At 42.8% G+C, this 18,337-nt stretch overlaps 2 protein-coding genes across 2 annotated transcripts; one reads left to right on the forward strand and one right to left on the reverse strand.

Moving 5' to 3' along the window:
* Nucleotides 1-1,377: 1,377 nt before the first annotated feature.
* Nucleotides 1,378-9,861, forward strand: HENMT1 (HEN methyltransferase 1; the record flags this gene model as incomplete). The annotated part of the gene is made up of 7 exons (XM_081258674.1): nucleotides 1,378-1,530; nucleotides 2,089-2,217; nucleotides 3,940-4,052; nucleotides 5,791-5,925; nucleotides 7,933-8,112; nucleotides 8,680-8,854; nucleotides 9,357-9,861. The coding sequence occupies 7 exons, from the start codon at nucleotides 1,378-1,380 to the stop codon at nucleotides 9,765-9,767; spliced, it is 1,296 nt and encodes a 431-aa protein (XP_081114800.1). The 3' UTR covers nucleotides 9,768-9,861.
* Nucleotides 9,862-13,213: 3,352 nt separating this feature from the next.
* On the reverse strand, nucleotides 13,214-15,489 carry LOC308628430 (importin subunit alpha-1-like). The gene is given in 2 exon segments (XM_081255312.1): nucleotides 13,214-14,117; nucleotides 14,119-15,489. Coding segments are annotated over 2 exon segments (1,578 nt in total). The 5' UTR covers nucleotides 15,066-15,489; the 3' UTR covers nucleotides 13,214-13,486.
* Between the last annotated feature and the right edge of the window lie 2,848 nt (nucleotides 15,490-18,337).

An 18,337-nucleotide genomic window follows, 5' to 3' on the forward strand; every position in this document is an offset into this window, starting at 1 on the left:
AAATAGTCACAACTGATAGAATTGCTCAGTTTGTATCAAACTAATAGTAAAAGGAAAGAATGGGTGTTATTGAATGTGTTTGGCGTGGCGGAAAGTTACTTAGGCTTCCTGAGCCTCTTTGATATTGTCTGAAACAGAACTTCCTGGATAAATTCTGTGGATTAAATGTAAAGAGAAAGAAGAAAGCTCGCTCTCTTCCTTCTCAATGATCTAGGCAGCTATTCAGTCCAGGCTTCTCTTCTACAAAAACTGGTATATTGTATTTACAGCCTAGTCGTTGCTGATTCCTAGGGATTGAAGGAGACATATGCATTTTTGTCTCAACAAAACTTGAAAACAATGGCAGAAAACAACATAGAGGTAAGGCTTCCCCTTCGTGACCTGCTGTATGACTCGGAAGAGTCATCCCCGCTATGTACTGTGAGGTACAGTCCTCCCTTCGTATCCCTGGGGTACTGGTTCTAAGACGCCCCGTGCACACCAAAACTCGGGGATGCTCAAGTCCTTTTTACAATATAAAATGGTTATATTACACATGGTTATTGAATACTTGAGATGTGGCTTGAACAGCTGAGGAACAGAACTTCACTTGACTTTAAAATTAGTTTTAAAAGATTTCATTATTGGAAAACATTTAATATGTTTGGAATAACTTGGGTATGTGAATCTTTTTAAATGTACCTTTTTTGTTTTTGAAATTCAAATACAGATCAAGCATTTCTGATTTTATCTTGAAATATTTCAGATATATTGGTTAATATAATTACACCTTCTTAAAAACATTAAAAATAGGCTATGAGAAGGTTGCATATTTGCATATTCCTATTGGACAGCAATGCCCTAGTGCCTTTTTTTTTTTTTTTCGGTACGCGGGCCTCTCACTGTTGTGGCCTCTCCCTTTGCGGAGCACAGGCTCCGGACGCGCAGGCTCAGCGGCCATGGCTCACGGGCCCAGCGTCTCCGCGGCATGTGGGATCTTCCCGGACCGGGGCACGAACTCATGTCCCCTGCCTCGGCAGGTGGACTCTCAACCACTGCGCCACCAGGGAAGCCCCCTAGTGCCTTTTGGACTGTATTCCTTTATAAGACTAGTATTTAGGAGCTGCAGTAACAGCAGTTATGGGTTAATCATGACATTATTTTCTACTGGGGTCATGTCAAGGAAATTTTGACATTTGTAAAAGGCTCCGAATAAGACTATTAAAAAGGAAAACTGCTTAGGACTATTGCAATAAGAGCATTGCAGTAGGGGAGAGGGGTGGGGCCCAAATCCATGCAGTAGATGGGGGTGTGGGGGTGTGGGGGGGAGGATTTATAGCATATGATCAGAGTGAGGGAATCAGTGGATGGAAAAGAGAGGAGAACCCCATCAAGGGTATGGGGTTCTTGCTAAACCTACTTGATAGGCTTCTGAAGGTGGGCCAGCTTGATCATACATCGAGGGCAGGGGATGAGGTGTTTGATCAGATACAGATTGAGCAGATATCAAGTGTGGGTGACTTAGCAGGATCCCTGCTAAAACTGGGCCAGGCCAGCCAAAGATAGGACAGGGTCCAGGTAGGTGTAGTCAAAAGAGGGCCCATGATTCACTTGCTGTACAGCAGACACTAACACAACATTGTAAAGCAACTATACTCCAATAAAAATTAATTAAAAAAAAGAAGCGGCTCAGTCTGACTTCAGTTTGGTTAAGGAGAGTCTTTGTCCGTTATAAACAGCTTCTAGCCTCCTGCCGACCTGGACCCCAGGCTTTGGCAGTTCACTCCACTAAAAGTCCCGTGTGGCTAGGAGACTTAGAATTGTTTTATTAAGTGCATTCATAAGTAATTTTCTCTTCAGCCGACTCTAGGCTATAGGGAGAATTAAAGCCAGATAATCACTTAAAAGACATGAGAGGAGGCTTAAATGAAATGAAGTGTGGAGGAAGCACAGTGCCACCTGATCTTAGGACTTGAGATGATTCAAGGGCCTATGTGTTCTATGAAGTGGTTGGGGGACATAAAACGTTCTTCTTATTTAATTCCTGAAGTCATGCATGATTAGAACACTTCCCCCACCCCCCCTTTTATTTTGTTTGTAAACTTTCAGTGCAATAGTGTGGCTGACGGTAATGTTGAAGAAGTCCCCAACAAGAAGATAATTAAGTTTAATCCTCCATTATACAAACAGCGTTACCAATTTGTTAAAAATTTAGTGGAGCAACATCAACCCAGGAAGGTAGGTATTTCTCTTTCCAAACATTTGTTTATAATGCCTTATGTAATGCTTTGTGAAATAAAAAAATCTTAATAAGGACTTAGCAAGTAAGCAGAGACTATACAAAAAGACTTTTGCAAGGAGGGAAAGGGTTGCATAGGGAGAGCATCTGTCTTAATGAGCAAAAAGGATTTTTCTTTTATAGAGAGGAGGATGAGCGGAAGTGGGATACAAGGGTGGTATGATTGGATAGTGGAATGTGTGAACCCCGAAACCAGCCTATTTTCTGGGAGGGATCCTTAGCTAAATACAGTCCAATGTTCAGGGGCCTGGAGGGAGGAGAATTTTGGGACAAGTAGTCAAGGTAATCATTCAAGGCAAAGAATGGGAACACTAGGCAGCATCTGTGAGTGTGGGGGAATATGGTACCTTCTGAAAGCCCTTTCTGGAAATACAAAGCATAGGTGGATACCTTTAACCTGTTTACCAGGCGCACAGAGCTCCAGTAAAATTCAACATTGCCAGTTTCAGATGTGAAGAAAATCTTGACATTTTACCATTGGATGTGTTCCACATTTCTAGAGCATTTAGTCTGAACATCAAGCAGACTAGTCTTGTGGACATAGGTACTGTGGTTCTTTTTAATTAGGTAATAATGGTGGGGGAAAGGCAAGGAGCCCTTGGCATTTATTCGCTTTCCCTTTGTAGTAAAGGTTCATGATCAGTGCTGGCACTGGTTTTTGTCTGGGTAACACCTCCCTTCTGTGTCAGTGTTTGGATTTCATAGGACTAAGGGAGCTGGCTAGGCCCAGTGAATATCTGAAGTCTGTAGGGTCAGTTACAGGCTAAAGGATGACAGACTTAAGGAAAATGGTGGTTTCTCTCATGAGTTTTGTAAAGTTAAACTCTATAAACTTCTTTTTGCTATGTAGTTTGTAGGTAGTGATGGGGCTCATGTATCCTTAGCATAGTTTCAGCTCAATTGCTGCTTGGTAGAAAATTGGGTATACTGTTTAAAAATTAGTACAGTTCATTGCTTCCTGTGATTTGCTTTCTGAAACTAGATTTTCATTTTTCAATTCTGTGTTCCTCTTCTTCCACCATCCCATAAATGTGCCTGCCTCAAAGAGGAAAATTACTGAATAACCATGGGTGCAACTTAGATTGCACGTCTTTTTGGGTGTGGGTAATTTTAAGCATCTGTCATGAGTTATCTTCATTTGCCCTTTTCACCTAAAGTGGGGTTCAGAAATATATAGGTAACTTACCTGTGGTTAATGAAGACTGTTGTGTGATGAAGAAAACAGATTAAGTAAAAATCTTTAAGAATATATGAATATATATTAAGGGGATTAGATTAACAAGATCAAGCTATATCCTGGTATGTTTGGTCAGCATCCTTTTCTAAATCTTGTTGAAGCTTCTCAGAGGCACAGATTCCTCTTAGCACACTTGCCTGTCATGTGTGCTCTCCCTGTGCCAGGCCCCTAGGATATACCTTGATACCTGAGTTAGTTTATTGTCCAAACACTCTAGTAGGTCATGGGAGGTTAACAGGCCTTATTTTTTTCCCCCCGGGGTTTACAGTGTTTCAGGTTAATTTTCTTTTTGTTTATTTCTTCTACCAAAAAGATACTGTATAATTCTTTTGATACCCACTCCTTCTGGAAAAAAAAAACATGTTTGATCATATGTGACTTCTGACTATAATGTCTTTGAAATAACATTCTTTCTCATCTACAGGTTGCAGACTTGGGGTGTGGTGATGTTTGCCTCCTAGTGATATTAAAATACCAAAAGTGCATTGAAGAGCTTGTTGGAGTGGATATCAATGAAGAGAGACTTAAATGGAATGGGTAATACTGAGTTTCTAAAATAATTATGCATTAGTCTAAAACTAGTGGCACTTTAAAAAAAATTAATTCTTATTGGAGTATAGTTGCTTTACGATGTTGTAAAACTAGTGGCACTATTAATTATAGTTAGATGAAGTGGGTTTTTTTTTAATTAAAAAAATTTTTTTTTATGGCCACGCAGCTTGTGGGATCTTAGTTCTGTGACCAGGGATTGAACCTGGGCCCTCGGCAGTGAACGCTCAGAGTCCTAACCATTGGATCGCCAGGGAATTCCCACATAAAGTGGGTTTTCTTTGAATTTTATTTAATTTATTTTTTTATACAGCAGGTTCTTATTATCTATTTTATACATATTATTGTATATATGTCAATCCCAATCTCCCAATTCATCACCCGCCCCCGCCACTTTCCCCACCTTGGTGTCCATAACGTTTCTTCTCTACACTCAGATGAAGTGTTTTTTATACAAGTTCTTTATAACTTGTTTAAAAGGAGGCACTATGAGAGCCCCAGGCTCACCAAATAATGCCTTTACCATGACAGTGATTTGCCTGTATGTTGTGAATAATACCTAGAAGTTTTGCTTCTACCTACGTAGAAAGTATAGCTTCAATTCAGTAATTATAGCAATCAAAGCATTGCAAATTCAATTTCAAACGGCAAAGTCTAATGCTGAACACCAAGATAACTTATAGCAGAGGATTTAAATTGCCACAGCACCGGGGTAGAAGCCCAAGGCCTCCTTCAGTTTGAATGAGTCTCACTCATGTATGACTTCCACAGATTGTTTTAAGAATGTTTTTCTTCTAAAGAACAAAAAATTGAAAATCACTGATCCAAAGTGAGGTGAGAGAACCAAAAGTATTAATAATGAGAGGAATATCAAATATTAAAAATCTTGTTCTCATTGGCCATTTAATGCCCTATGAGATAATTCAAAAAGAGTCAGGTACCACAATGTTCATTGCAGCACTATTTATAATAGCCAGGACATGGAAGCAACCTAAATGTCCATCGACAGATGAATGGATAAAAAAGATGTGGCACATATATGCAATAGATTATTACTCAAGCCACAAAAAGAAACGAAATTGAGTTATTTGTAGTGAAGTGGATGGACCTAGAGTCTGTCATACAGAGTGAAGTACGTCAGAAAGAGAAAAATAAATACTGTATGCTAACACATATATGTGAAATCTAAAAAAAAAATGGTACTGATGAACCTAGTGGCAGGGCAGGAATAAAGACACAGACATAGAGAATGGACTTGAGGACACAGGGGGCTGGGGGGGAAGGGGAACCTGGGGCGAAGTGAGAGTAGCATGGACATATACACACGACCAAATGTAAAACAGATAGCTAGTGGGAAGCAGCCGCATAGCACAGGGAGGTCAGCTCAGGAGGGGTGGGATAAGGAGGGTGGGATAGGGAGGGAGGGAGGGGATATGGGGATATATGTATATGTATAGCTGATTCACTTTGTTGTACAACAGAAACTAACACAACATTGTGAAGCAATTATACTCCAATAAAGATGTATTAAAAAAATGCCCTATGAGAGAGGAAGTTACCCTATGACCTTGTGCTTAATACAGCAAGTCATGGAAACAGGCCATGTCAGACTTACCAATGTAAACAGAAGATAATTTATCAGAGGATCAGAGTTGCTGTAGCTGGTAAGATATTCCAAATAGATTATATGTGTTCAAATGTTCCTTCTGCAATTATGCTTCTGCAGGTATAGACTGTCCCCATGCATGGGGGATTATCTGGATCCTCGAGAGCTGGATTTAGTTATTACCTTGTATCACGGTTCTGTTTTGGAGAAAGACTGTCGTTTGCTTGGATTTGATTTGGTAGCATGTATTGAATTGTAAGTATTAAACTGATTCTTACTGTATACATTCATTAGAAAAATCGGAATGAATTAGTCTCAGTAAATTTAGTGTCCTAAATATTTGTCATAATCTGAGTTATTTGTAAATAAAATTGTTTGTCAGCTGGGATTGGCTTTTTACTGGCCTTTTTCAACTTTTTGTTTGGAAATGATTTCAAGTTTATAGGTAAGATGCAAAATGTATGAAGTACTAGGAACATCCATATCCTTTATCCTGATTCACAGATTAACATTTTCTTGATTTTATCTTGTGTATATGTGCTCTCCTGCTGTCTCCCTCTCCCTCCACACATTTTTTTTTTTCTGAACCATTTAAGGTTCAGAAAATGGGTAGGTTTTACCCAAGTTTTACCAAAGGGTAGGTTTTACTCTTTGCCCCTAATAAATTCAGTATTAAATAACCAATTCCTGTTTTTTTCTTTTCTTTTTTGGCCACGCCTTGAGGCTTGTGGGATCTTGGTTCCCCGACCCTGGATTGAACCCCGTGAAAGCTCTGAGTCCTAACCACTGGACCACCAGGGAATTCCCCAGTTCCCTTTATTTTTTTTTTTTGCTTTTAAAATTTATTTATTTATTTATGGCTGTGTTGGGTCTTTGCTGCTGTGTGCAGGCTTTCTCTAGTTGCGGCGAGTGGGGGCTACTCTTCGTTGTGGTGCGCGGGCTTCTCATTGCGGTGGCGTCTCTTGTTGCGGAGCACGGGCTCTAGGCACGCAGGCTCAGTAGTTGTGGCTCACGGGCTCTAGAGCACAGGCTCAGTAGTTGTGGCGCATGGGCTTAGTTGCTCCACAGCATGCGGGATCTTACCGGACCAGGGCTCGAACCCGTGTCCCCTGCATTGGCAGGCGGATTCTTAACCCCTGTGCCACCAGGGAAGCCCTTCCCTTTATTTTTATTAAGAATATTTTTCATTTTTGGCTTTTAATGATTAGACTCAGGCTATGCATTCCTGGAACACAGTAGAGCACTGAAGATGTTATTTGGATCCTCGGGTCATTCCATCTCGAGGCACCAATATCCGTTTGTCCTTGGGGAGGTTAATTTTGATCTTCCCAGTCAAGGTGTGGTTGCTTAGCTGTACAATTACTACTCTCCCTCATCCCCCTCACCCCTGACAACTGATAAGCAGTCTGGGGACTGCAGACCATACACATATCTTGTCACTCATCCATATTTCCCCCCCAGATTTCCCTATATTATATGGTGGCAAATGGTTTTTGCAATTTCAGCACTTCTCTATATTTACTAGTCAGTAGCCCTCCCACCTCACTTATTTATCATCAGTATGAACTCATGAATTTCTATTTTTTAGAATGGTTTGTAACTTACTGTATTTTGTTGCTCAGATCTTCCCAAGATTGGCGAGTGGGGGTCACTTCAAGCTGGCTCCTGTGTCCTTGTGATATGTCTGTCCTTTTTTGAGCACTTTATTTCTGGCACCAGGCCGGTTGTCTACTTTTCCTTCCCAGTCTGCCATTTCTGGTTGCTTTTAATGGGAAATGGTATTCAGAAACCAAGATGTCTCTTAATGACCTTTTAATGGTAGTTAAGGGTCTTATTCTGGGGTCAGTTTACCTGGTATTGTGTTCAGATTTCCAGTTTTTAGTAATGTGTTCTCTAGAGCAGAGTGTTTTTCTTTTGTATTTCCTGTTGCCTGGCACATAGTAGGCGCCTAATGTTTGAAATTACTTATGGAGAACATTAGAGCATTGGTTGAAGAGTCAAGGAGCAATGATAAGTGTCATCCATGTGCAGCCTGGGTCTGAATTTCCTTTTTAAGGCTGAATATTCCATTGTGTATATCACAGTTTGCTTATCCATTCATCCGTTTACAGCCACCTTTTGGCTATTGTGAATAATGCTGAACCATATTTCTCTTATCTGGTCTGAGAGGTCCATGGTTAGAGGTTGTTTTGCTACATCAATTAGGAAACTACTTGCAAGTGAAGCTAGGTTTACTTATATCTTTCTCACTTACCACTTCAGAATAGAACATTTAAATTCAGAAGATCTGGCGAAGTTTCCTGAAGTCGTATTTGGGTACATGTCTCCAGCCATGATTGTCATCAGCACACCGAACTCTGATTTCAATCCCCTGTTTCCACTTGCAGTCTTCAGAGATTCAGATCACAAATTTGAGTGGAGTAGAATGCAGTTTCAGACCTGGTGAGTTCTTAAGTGTTTTTGTTTCTTTGTGACTGTGCTGGAGTTTTAAACCCTATGAAATAAATCTTATTATCTACAATTAAGTTATTTCTTATTTTATTCCAATAAAATTGATTCCCAAAGTGCAACTTAGCATATAATCATTAAGAAACCACCACATTTGGGTGTTATTTTCTCTGTCAGGTCCCACAGGCAGGCACATGTGGAAAGGGTGTGTGGGCAGCAGGTACCTTTCACGTGAAGGTATCAGGAGTTATCTCCCAGGAGCATGACAGATGGTCATGTTCTGGCATAATTGCAAACCCAAATAGGAGTTGGGATTATAGCCCTTCTGCTTTCCTTGTCCATCCCTGCATACTGCTCCATATTCTGGTGCTTACTGGGAAACTGACACTGTCATTGCCTTAACGCTCTTACCAGAAATAAGCAAACCCCGTGATATGGCATTAGGTGGTGTTGTAGGAATTGCAGCTTGTTTTGTCTTGTAATTTTCATGTTCTGTTCTACTGGAAATGGTTGTTTAACGATAGTTTGGAAAAATGATTTTTCTCTTTGTTTTGACTTTAGGGCTTTAGACGTGGCCAATCACTACAGTTACTCTGTGGAGTTTACTGGTGTGGGAGAACCACCAGCAGGAGCTGAGGATGTTGGATGGTGTACCCAGATAGGGGTCTTCAGGAAAAAAGCAAAGGCAACTGAATCTGCTGTTTTGGAGCACCATGGCGAACATGTTTATGAAGTTGTGAGTATTCTTTGTGGCTCTGAGAGCAAGTTCATTTATTGGGATGGTGAAATGAGTCCCTACTATAGAGAAGTGTAAATGACCTTTTTTGAGGAGAATCCCGTGCCCCACAGTGTCTCAAAGCATGTTACAGAGAATGATCTGCTGTTGTCTTAGAAATACTTCCAGGCTGTTTGCTCCAGCAAACCACCCTCCTGCTTTTGTAATCTGTTAGGATTAGCAGTTTCTCTGTAGCTTGGTTTGGGAAATGACATGAAATTGAGCCTCCAAGCTTGTCAGACCCTTTTGGTTTTGGGAGGTATGTATGATGAAGAATATGGTGAAGAGTGTCTATGTCAATAGTTCTGGACTCCCATTATAATTGTAGCATTCACAAAGGGTAGGGTTTGACATGTACATATACTTAATCTGTACGTACAGTTAATTCTAATGTGGTAACAGGTTACTAGTGGTTTTGAAAATTTTCTTCTATTCCCAGTCTTTTGCATTTTTTTCTCTTCAGATTTATACGACCTCATACCCGAGTTTACAGCAAATGGATTACTGTAGACGTGTAGTGACTTATCTAGTGTACCGAGAGGTGAACAGAATGAAACGGAGATTTCAAGAGAGTCTGAGACAGCATGAATTGGAACCTGAGTCCGCAGACCCTGGCAACCCAACAAGAAAATTCATCTCAGACCTTCCAGTTCCAGTACTCACAGAGGCAGGCAGAGCCATGGAGATGACTCCCCAACCTTTCTGTATTGGAGATAAGTTTTATGTACCCCTGGAGAGAATCATTGCTTATCCCAGGCTGGGGCACATATGTGGTAATGTAGAGAAGCTGAGAGAGTTCCTTGCTGATGTAGTAGAACTGAACTGCGATGGTTCTGCAGTGAAGGTTGACTTGCATGATTGTGGTGACTACTGAGCCTTCTTTATTTCCTGACGTTCAGGGTCTTAGCGATAGTTGGGCTCATTTAGAATTTAAACTTTGTGCAGCCATAATTCAGGTAACTTTTAATTTAAAAATCACCTAACTTTTGTTTTCTTGTGTGTTGAATGTGACATTAAAGAGTTTTTAAAGAAAATGGAATTATCTAGTGGTGTTTAAAATCTTTTCCTGGGGGTAGAGTAGCTTTAAAACCTCTACCTACTCTGGGCTAAATTCTAACCTGTAATACTTAGCCTAAAACACATACAAAACAAGAATGCAGGTATTTGAAAGGAACAAAACTCCATAAGTAAAACATTGCCTGTGGTTTTTGAGTTTTGCTCTCTGGGAGCTTACTGGCTGGAATTGGGGTGGTAGTAGCAGTAGGAGAGAGGGAAATACAGCTTCTTGTAATGGAGAAAAAAAGTGGTCCAAATGAGACATTTATTTATTTATTTATTTATTTTTATTTTTGGCTGTGTTGGGTCTTCGTTGCTGTGCGCGGACTTTCTCTAGTGGCAGCAAACAGCGGCTACTCTTCCTTGCGGTGTGCGGGCTTCTCATTGCGGTGGCTTCTCTTGTTGCAGAGCACAGGCTCTAGGCACACAGGCTCAGTAGTTGTGGCTCGCGGGCTCTAGAGCACAGGCTCAGTAGTTGCAGCACACGGGCTTAGTTGCTCCGCGGCATGTGGGATCTTCCCAGACCAGGGCTTGAACCCGTGTCCCCTGCACTGGCAGGCAGATTCTTAACCACTGTGCCACCAGGGAAGTCCTGAGACATTTCTTTCTAAGGTGTGGGAGTGCAGAGGTTAGCCAACCAGGTATGGCAGCTGTACTGTCACTCACAGGGACCCGTATGGACCCATATGCCCATCTTGCCTTTCCACTGTACTTCATGTGCACCTTGGGGACAGAGATGGATGTTTGAGCTTTAGCTACCACTTGCGTATTCCAAACCAGCAGAAAAGGGAAAGAATGAAGGGCATGTGCCAGCTGCCTGGTAAGGTCTGTTGGACTGCTGCTGCTTCTTGGCCAGATGGAAACCTCATGGCCATACCTTACAGCAAGGGATGCTGGGCAGTGCAGTCTTTTTTTCTGGGATGCCACGTGCCCGTTTGGTGGGCTTCTGTCAAGGAACAAGGGGCAGAGAGGACATGGTGCCCACCTGCCACAACTGGAATGTCCTTAAACAGGCTGTGGCTGGGTCGCATGGGTACCTGGGGAGGGCCTCCTTGGGGCTGTAATTCCCAAGCTGAGTTTTGAAGAGTTAATAATTGTCAATGGAAAGTGGATTTGGCCACGGGCGTGAGTAGAAAAAAGGGGTTTTGGAAGAGAACGGTGTTACTCAGACTGCTCCGTCAGATCCCCTCTGTGTACTTGCACTGATTTTACTCCTGAATGCATGCAATCTAGAGTTTTGCATCCCCACCCTGCCCAAAGGGCCCTCTGTCCTCACCTTTCTAGGCCTGTGCAACTTCCTAGGGTTTTCTTTCCATTGCTCTTCTGTTAGAGCCAAGATCTTCTAGCCAAGTCTCCAAAAATTAACTTTGTTCAGGCTTAAGCACCTCCCAGAAGTGTTTAAATGCTCATGATTGCCACGGGTGATGGGGCCACGCTCCCCATGGCTCCCCCACGTCTCTGCAACTCCTGCACCTACATTTTTTTTTTTTTTGTGGTATGCGGGCCTCTCACTGTTGTGGCCTCTCCCGTTGCGGAGCACAGGTTCCGGATGCGCAGGCTCAGTGGCCATGGCTCACGGGCCCTGCCGCTCCGTGGCATGTGGGACCCTCCTGGACCGGGGCATGAACCCGTGTCCCCTGCATCGGCAGGTGGACTCTCAACCACTGCGCCACCAGGGAAGCCCTGCACCTACATTCTTCTTAATCTGTCTTTACCTCCCTATCTTGATATAGGTCTTTATTTGCATGTTGAATGGTTCTAAGCTGGGGATCAGCAAATGCTCCTGCGGGGACAGAGTAACTATCAATGTTGCAACTACATGAGTTGAATGGAAAAGTGAACACAATAATTCTACATACAAGAGTCTTTCTAAGACCAAATGATCAAATATCTGACTTAAAGGAAACAACGCTAGCAGCCCTACCCATATCTGTATACAGAACAGGTTGTATAGTACCTAGCCAGATTTCATGTGTCTCAGGTACTCGTGGAGTGTCAGGACCTGCTGAAATGCGGTAGTCCCCTCTGGCCGCTGCCTCTGCTACACTTGCCTTCTGCTCCCTTTACTGCCACCCCTAGCTCATTGGAAACCAGCTCCCCAGGGTGCAGTGCTGGATGGCCTGTGGCTTTGCATCACGACTGGGCTTCTGAGAATAATTTGCCGGGAGGTTCCTGAGAAGGGACATAATCTTATCTGAAATTTCACAACCATGCCTTGCTGGGAGTGGGTCCCTCCCTTCCCAGTTTGGCGGGCTGCATATTAGTAGGCCTTTTGTATCTCGGGAAATGTTTTTTATTTTTGGCTGCATTAGGTCTTCGTTGCTGCGTGCGGGCTTTCTCTAGCTGTGGTGAGCGGGGGCTACTCTTCATTGCGGTGCACAGGCTTCTCACTGCAGTGGCTTCTCTTGTTGTGGAGCACGGGCTCTAGGTGCACGGGCTCAGTAGCTGTGGTGCGCGGGCTCAGTAGTTGTGGCTTGCAGGCTCTAGAGCGCAGGCTCAGTAGTTGTGGTGCACGGGCTTAGTTGCTCTGCGGCATGTGGGATCTTCCCGGACCAGGGCTCGAACCCATGTCCCTGCATTGGCAGGCAGATTCTTAACCACTGTACCACCATGGAAGTCCCGGGAGAAATGTTTTACATAATTTAAAAATCTTTTCATTGATGGAATTTTTTTTTTTTTTTTTTTTTTTGCGTTATGCGGGCCTCTCACTGTTGTGGCCTCTCCCCCTGCGGAGCACAGGCTCCGGACTCACAGGCTCAGCGGCCATGGCTCACGGGCCCAGCTGCTCCGCGGCATGTGGGATCCTCCCGGACCAGGGCATGAACCCGTGTCCCCTGCATCGGCAGGCGGACTCTCACCAGGGAAGCCCCTCATTGATGGAATTTAAGGCAAACTTTGCACCGCACAGCTTGCGGGATCTTAGTTCCCTGACCAGGGACTGAACCCGGGCCCTTGGCAGTGAGAGCGGGGAATCCTAACCACTGGACCACCAGGGAATTCCCTAAATGTTGTAGACTTTAAACTTTTTCCTTAATGCCTGCCATTGGGAACACCACTGAGAACTTCCTGCCTCTCAAATTCACTGCTTTTCTTAGAGAGTCCACCGTTCCTCATAGAATTCCAGTGGATAAAATATCTATTCTGATATCAATTATTTCACATAAATGGTATTATACGTTCTGATGCAGCTTTATCATTAGTAATATATTTTATAAATTCACTTCCATCTATTTGTACTCCATTCTTTTTAATGATTACATCTGCTTTTTTTTTTTTTGAAGTAAAGAAAAGGGTGGAATTTAATCTTTATTTACAGGGCACTGCAAGATATGAAATTCCACATAGAAATAAGAAACCCATTGAGAGGAGAAGCTTCATACAGTATGTGCAGTTTAGAACTGTTCAAGTATAGTTTCTTTGTAAAAAGTGCTACAATAACAAACCATGTATAAAAAGAGTTCTTAGTAGAGAAACAGTAAGACAAACTTCTGCCAAACACAGTACACAACAAACAACTTAATGCCTCAGGTGTACAGTCTAAAAGTTGAAGGTCCCAGCAGTGCCATCCTGAACCTGGAATGTAAACCCTTCAGAGGTAGTTTCTGGCACAACATTTTGATCTACCTCTTCCTCCACAGAGAAATACGTCTCAATCAAGTTTAATGAAGCTTTGTACACAGACTCATTTTCATGGTTTTGTAGAGCTTCAATTTTGTCCAAACCTCCACATTCTTCAGTCATTATACTAAGTTTCTCAGCAGCCTGAAAGATATTTGAAATGGCATCCAGAATAACCAGAATAATTTTGGTGTCTTTCGCAGTTAGGAGGTTCATCAACGGTTCTATTATGCCACAATGAACAAGGGATACGATCTGCTCAACTGTTCCGCCATGTGTATAGTTGGTCACAGCCCATATAGCTTCCTTTTGTGTCTTAAAATCTGCCTTAGAGAGAACGCCAACAAGGAACGGGACTAATCCATGATGTACAAGTTGTTGTATTTGTTCCTGGCGGCCAGCCATAATGTTTGACACTGTCCACGTAGCTTCCTTCTGAGTATTTGTTTTGGAGTTTGTTCGCAGGCTGGGAAAGATGGCAAGTGCTCCTGCATCTGTTACAACGTGACTCTGTTCATCTGTCCCAGTGACAATATTCCCTATGGCTCTGCGCGGGAGTCATGATTGGCAATTCCGTAGCTCCTAAAAGCTTCACAAGTTGGGGTACAACCCCAGTTTTCACAACCATTTCAATCTGTTCATTTGGACCATCGGTAAGGTAGGAAATAGACCAGCAGGTATCAGCTAAAACTTCTGGATCATCGTGATGCAGGAGACGAACTAAAGTAGGAAGAACTTGCTCAACAGCGTCTAAGGGGGCTGGTGCAGGACTCTTGTTGGGACGAAGATTTGAAAGTGTCCAGGTGAGATTACATAAGTAACCACACGCTAAAGATGACAAATCAGGAACCTCCAGAAGTGCCAGCAGCGGGTCAACTGCACCATGCTTGATAACCAAGTCTCGGAAAACCAAGCCATCACCTACAATATTTCCTAGAGCCCACAGAGCTTGTTCACTGATGTGAGCATGGGGAGATGCCAACAGAGAAGTGAATGCTGGGATAGCACCTCCATCAACCACAGCCTTGGTCTGTTCTGATGTCCCGGAAGCAATGTTAGTGAGGGCCCAAGCAGATTCAAACTGAATGGGACTACAGTCAGTTCTGCCCAAGCAGGACACAAATTTTGGAATCAAACCCGCCTGGATTATGTTGTCTATGGGGGGCTGTTTTTCCCTAGAAAGCAGTTTCCTAGCAGCTTGAGTAGCTTGGATTTGGCTTTCCAAATTGTTGCTACTTATGCCTTTGACAGTGTCATCAACAGACCAATTTACAGTGCCTTGGTGGTTGTGGTTTTCCTGCCGTGGAGAAGCAGCATCACCTGGAAAAGAGCTGACATTTCTCCTTTTCAGCATCTGGTCACCCTTCTTAGCTTTCCTGAGCCCCACATTAACTTCTATTCGGCGCTGCCTCATTTCTGTACTGTCATTCCCAGTTAAGTACAAGTAAATTCCAATTTTGCAAGAACTAGTGGCCTTTTGGGGGGCAGGTTTTTCCATTTTTTTGGAAAACCACCTGAATGGGCCACAGTTCTGTAACTATAAAGGCCTTACGAATAGCGAACTTTGCTCCAAGGAGTTAAAGTGCACTGTATGGTGATGAAAAATGTGGTTCTGTAAGGGGGCAGAGTTTTACCTACAGATATTTGTGGGAAAATTACCACCACTGGCACCACCATGGCCCACCCACCAGAGCAGGTTGAAATTTGTGTTGCCAGGTATTAGGTGGAACTTCCCTCCCCCTTGTTCTGAGTAAGATTTGCCTGTAATTCCTATTTCCACGGCCTGGGCAATTCCAAAACCCCTTTAAGAATTTCTGAGAAGCTCACAGCACTCCTCCTGGTGCAATTGCCAGACAATTGAGATGTGAAACCCCTTCAGTGTCTCCACAAGACTCACAGAGCACTTCTACACAGCACCAGTCTCCACATCCTTCCCTTATCTTCTCACCTCCCCACCCCCTCTTGCCTTTCTAACCCTCCTGTCTACAGCATACCCAGCAGTTCAGCTCTCTTTAAAGTACTGCTCTCAAGCCCCTGGGGCTCATTTCTGTCAGGAAATTATTCCAGATGAAAGTAACGCCCTCAGCTAGAGTTTGGGTGCCAACAAAATCACCTCATTACAGCTGGTACTGTGGAGACTGAGCCGAGTAGTTGTAGACTGGAGGTCAGGGACTGAGCACTGCCAGCAGTGCCATGGTGGAATCTTGATTATACGGTCATGGAGGATGCAGGTGTTAACTATGGTCACCATGGTTTATCACTGAATACGGCGCACATCTCTGGGGATATCCTGAAATAGGGAACATTTAAGAGTATTGGTGAGATCTAGCAAGCCAGCTTGTAGGGGCTGGAAGTCAAGTTGGTAGAGTAAATGTTAATTTCACCTCTTTTGTGACTAGTTTTTGAAGCCAGGGGAAGGCTAGTTATACACCTGTCTTTTGAAAGTTAACTGTCAAGGGCCTATGCCCATTTATCTGTTGATTTCTAAGTTCCTGTCAAACTGTATGTACTCTGTGCCAGCATGGCTGCAGTTATTGCTACCTACTCCATTTCATCCTGTATGCTGTGACCCTACCTGGAACTAGTCAAATTAAACTCTGGTCATTCTATTCTTACCTGGAAACACTGCATTGCTCCCTACTTTCACACCTCATCCTTGACTCAGATACTTTGCTTTCATTGAATAGGCTGTGTTTTCCCATTGCTATGTCTTTGTCCAGCCTTGCCCCTCTGTGTGGAATCCCTTTATCATGCTGATCACCCAGTCTTTTCTAGGAGGAATCATCCTGTCACTGAACTTACAGCATCTTTCATTAATCCCATACTAAAAACAATTTTGCCTTATTTAAGCAAAGCATGCAATGCTTTAAAATCTTTTTAAGTATTTCAAAATTTTAAAATTTAGTACTGAAAAAATATAAAATATGTTTTTCCTTTAGTCTTAATTCCAGAGAATATAGGCGAAAGAAGAGCCAGACACAGGATCATGTGGGAGAGGTAGATTTGAACTGAATCATTGAAGTTCAGTACCAGAAGGTGGCACACTTTTCCCACTTAAATGCATTCATTTGCTTTGAGGACTCCCTGATATAAATAAGATGCAAAAAAAAAAAAAAAAAAAAAATCCTAGTTGGGCTTCCCTGGTGGCACAGTGGTTGAGAGTCCACCTGCCAATGCAGGGGACACAGGTTCGTGCCCCGGTCCGGGAAGATCCCACGTGCCGTGGAGCGGCTGGGCCCGTGAGCCATGGCCGCTGAGCCTGCGGGTCCGGAGCCTGTGCTCCGCAATGGGAGAGGCCACAGCAGTGAGAGGCCCGCGTACCGCAAAGAAAAAAAAAAAGAAATCCTAGTTATGCCCATTTTCTTTAGAGGTTTGAAACTCTTTGCCGTGCATACTCAGGAAACTCACCGCTGAAATGGTTTAAAGATCTAGCGGTAAAGTCAATTTCTTAAGAGAAATGACTAAGGAGATACCTCAACCTAGCTGAGCTGTAATTGCATAGGAATGGGGTCTAAACTAATTCATACAGGATGGTCTCAGACGTTTCCTTATTAGGTTTGAGATCACTGACTCAGGAAATGTCTAAGTTTAAGCCTTTTCTATATGTTTCCTAAATTTGTGTTACATTTTGTGTAATGTGCGACGGATTAGCTCCATCAAAGATTTCATATCATGCAAATGGAAAGAAAGGTTTCATTTCCTTAAATGTGCAGCAACCAGGTATGTGCTATGTATGTTCAGGAAGGAAAATGTAAAATAAGGTAAAGGAAGGGAGAGGATGTAGGGAGGAAGGGAGAAAAAATACTAGGTGTTGAAGAAAGATGGGGTAAGTCATAAGAAGGCTGGGCCTGGGAACCCCATGCCTGAGACGTGGGCAAGAAGGTCTGAGGGGACAGGACACAAACAGATGGATTGGAATAATTAATATTGTTAAAATTACCACACTACACAAGGCAATCTTCAGACCCAATGCAATTCCTATCAAAATACCAAGGACAGAGACTTCCCTGTGGTCCAGTGGTTAAGACTCTGTGCTTCCACTACAGGGGGCATGGGTTTGATCCCTGGTCAGGGAACTAAGATCCTCGGGCATGGGTTATCCCTGGTCAGGGAACTAAGATCCTGCATGCCATGCGGCACCACCAAAACAAAACAAAACAAAACCAAAAAACAACACCCCCCAAAAAAAACCCAAACAAAAAACCAAGGACATTAGTCACAGAACTAGAACAAAAATGTAAAAATTTGTATGGAAACACAAAAGACCCAGAATTGCCAAAACAATCCTGAGGAAAAAGAGCAAAGCTGGAGGCATAACCTTTCCAGACTTCAGACTATACTACAAAGCTACAGTAATCAAAATAGTGTGGTATTGGCATGAAAACAAACATTAAGGGAACAGAATACAGAGTCCAGAAATAAACCCACACACCTACGCTCAATTAACCTATGACAAAGGAGGTAAGAATATATGATGGAGAAAAGACAGTCTCTTCAACAAGTGGTGCTGTGCAAGCTGGACAGCTTACCTATCAATCAATGAAATTAGAACTCCCTCACACCATGTACAAAGATAAACTCAAAATGGTTTAAAGATCTAAATATAAGAAACGATGACATAAAACTCCTAGAAGAGAACATAGGTAAAACATTCTCTGACATAAATCATAGCAATGTTTTCTTAGGTCAGTCTACCAAGGCGATAGAAATAAAAGCAAAAATAAACAAATGGGACCTAATCAAATGTAAAAGCTTATGCACAGCAGAGGA

This window comes from Mesoplodon bidens, assembly GCF_964165515.1.
Source record: "Mesoplodon bidens genome assembly, chromosome: 2".
In the NCBI taxonomy this organism is placed as follows: Eukaryota; Metazoa; Chordata; class Mammalia; order Artiodactyla; family Ziphiidae; genus Mesoplodon; species Mesoplodon bidens.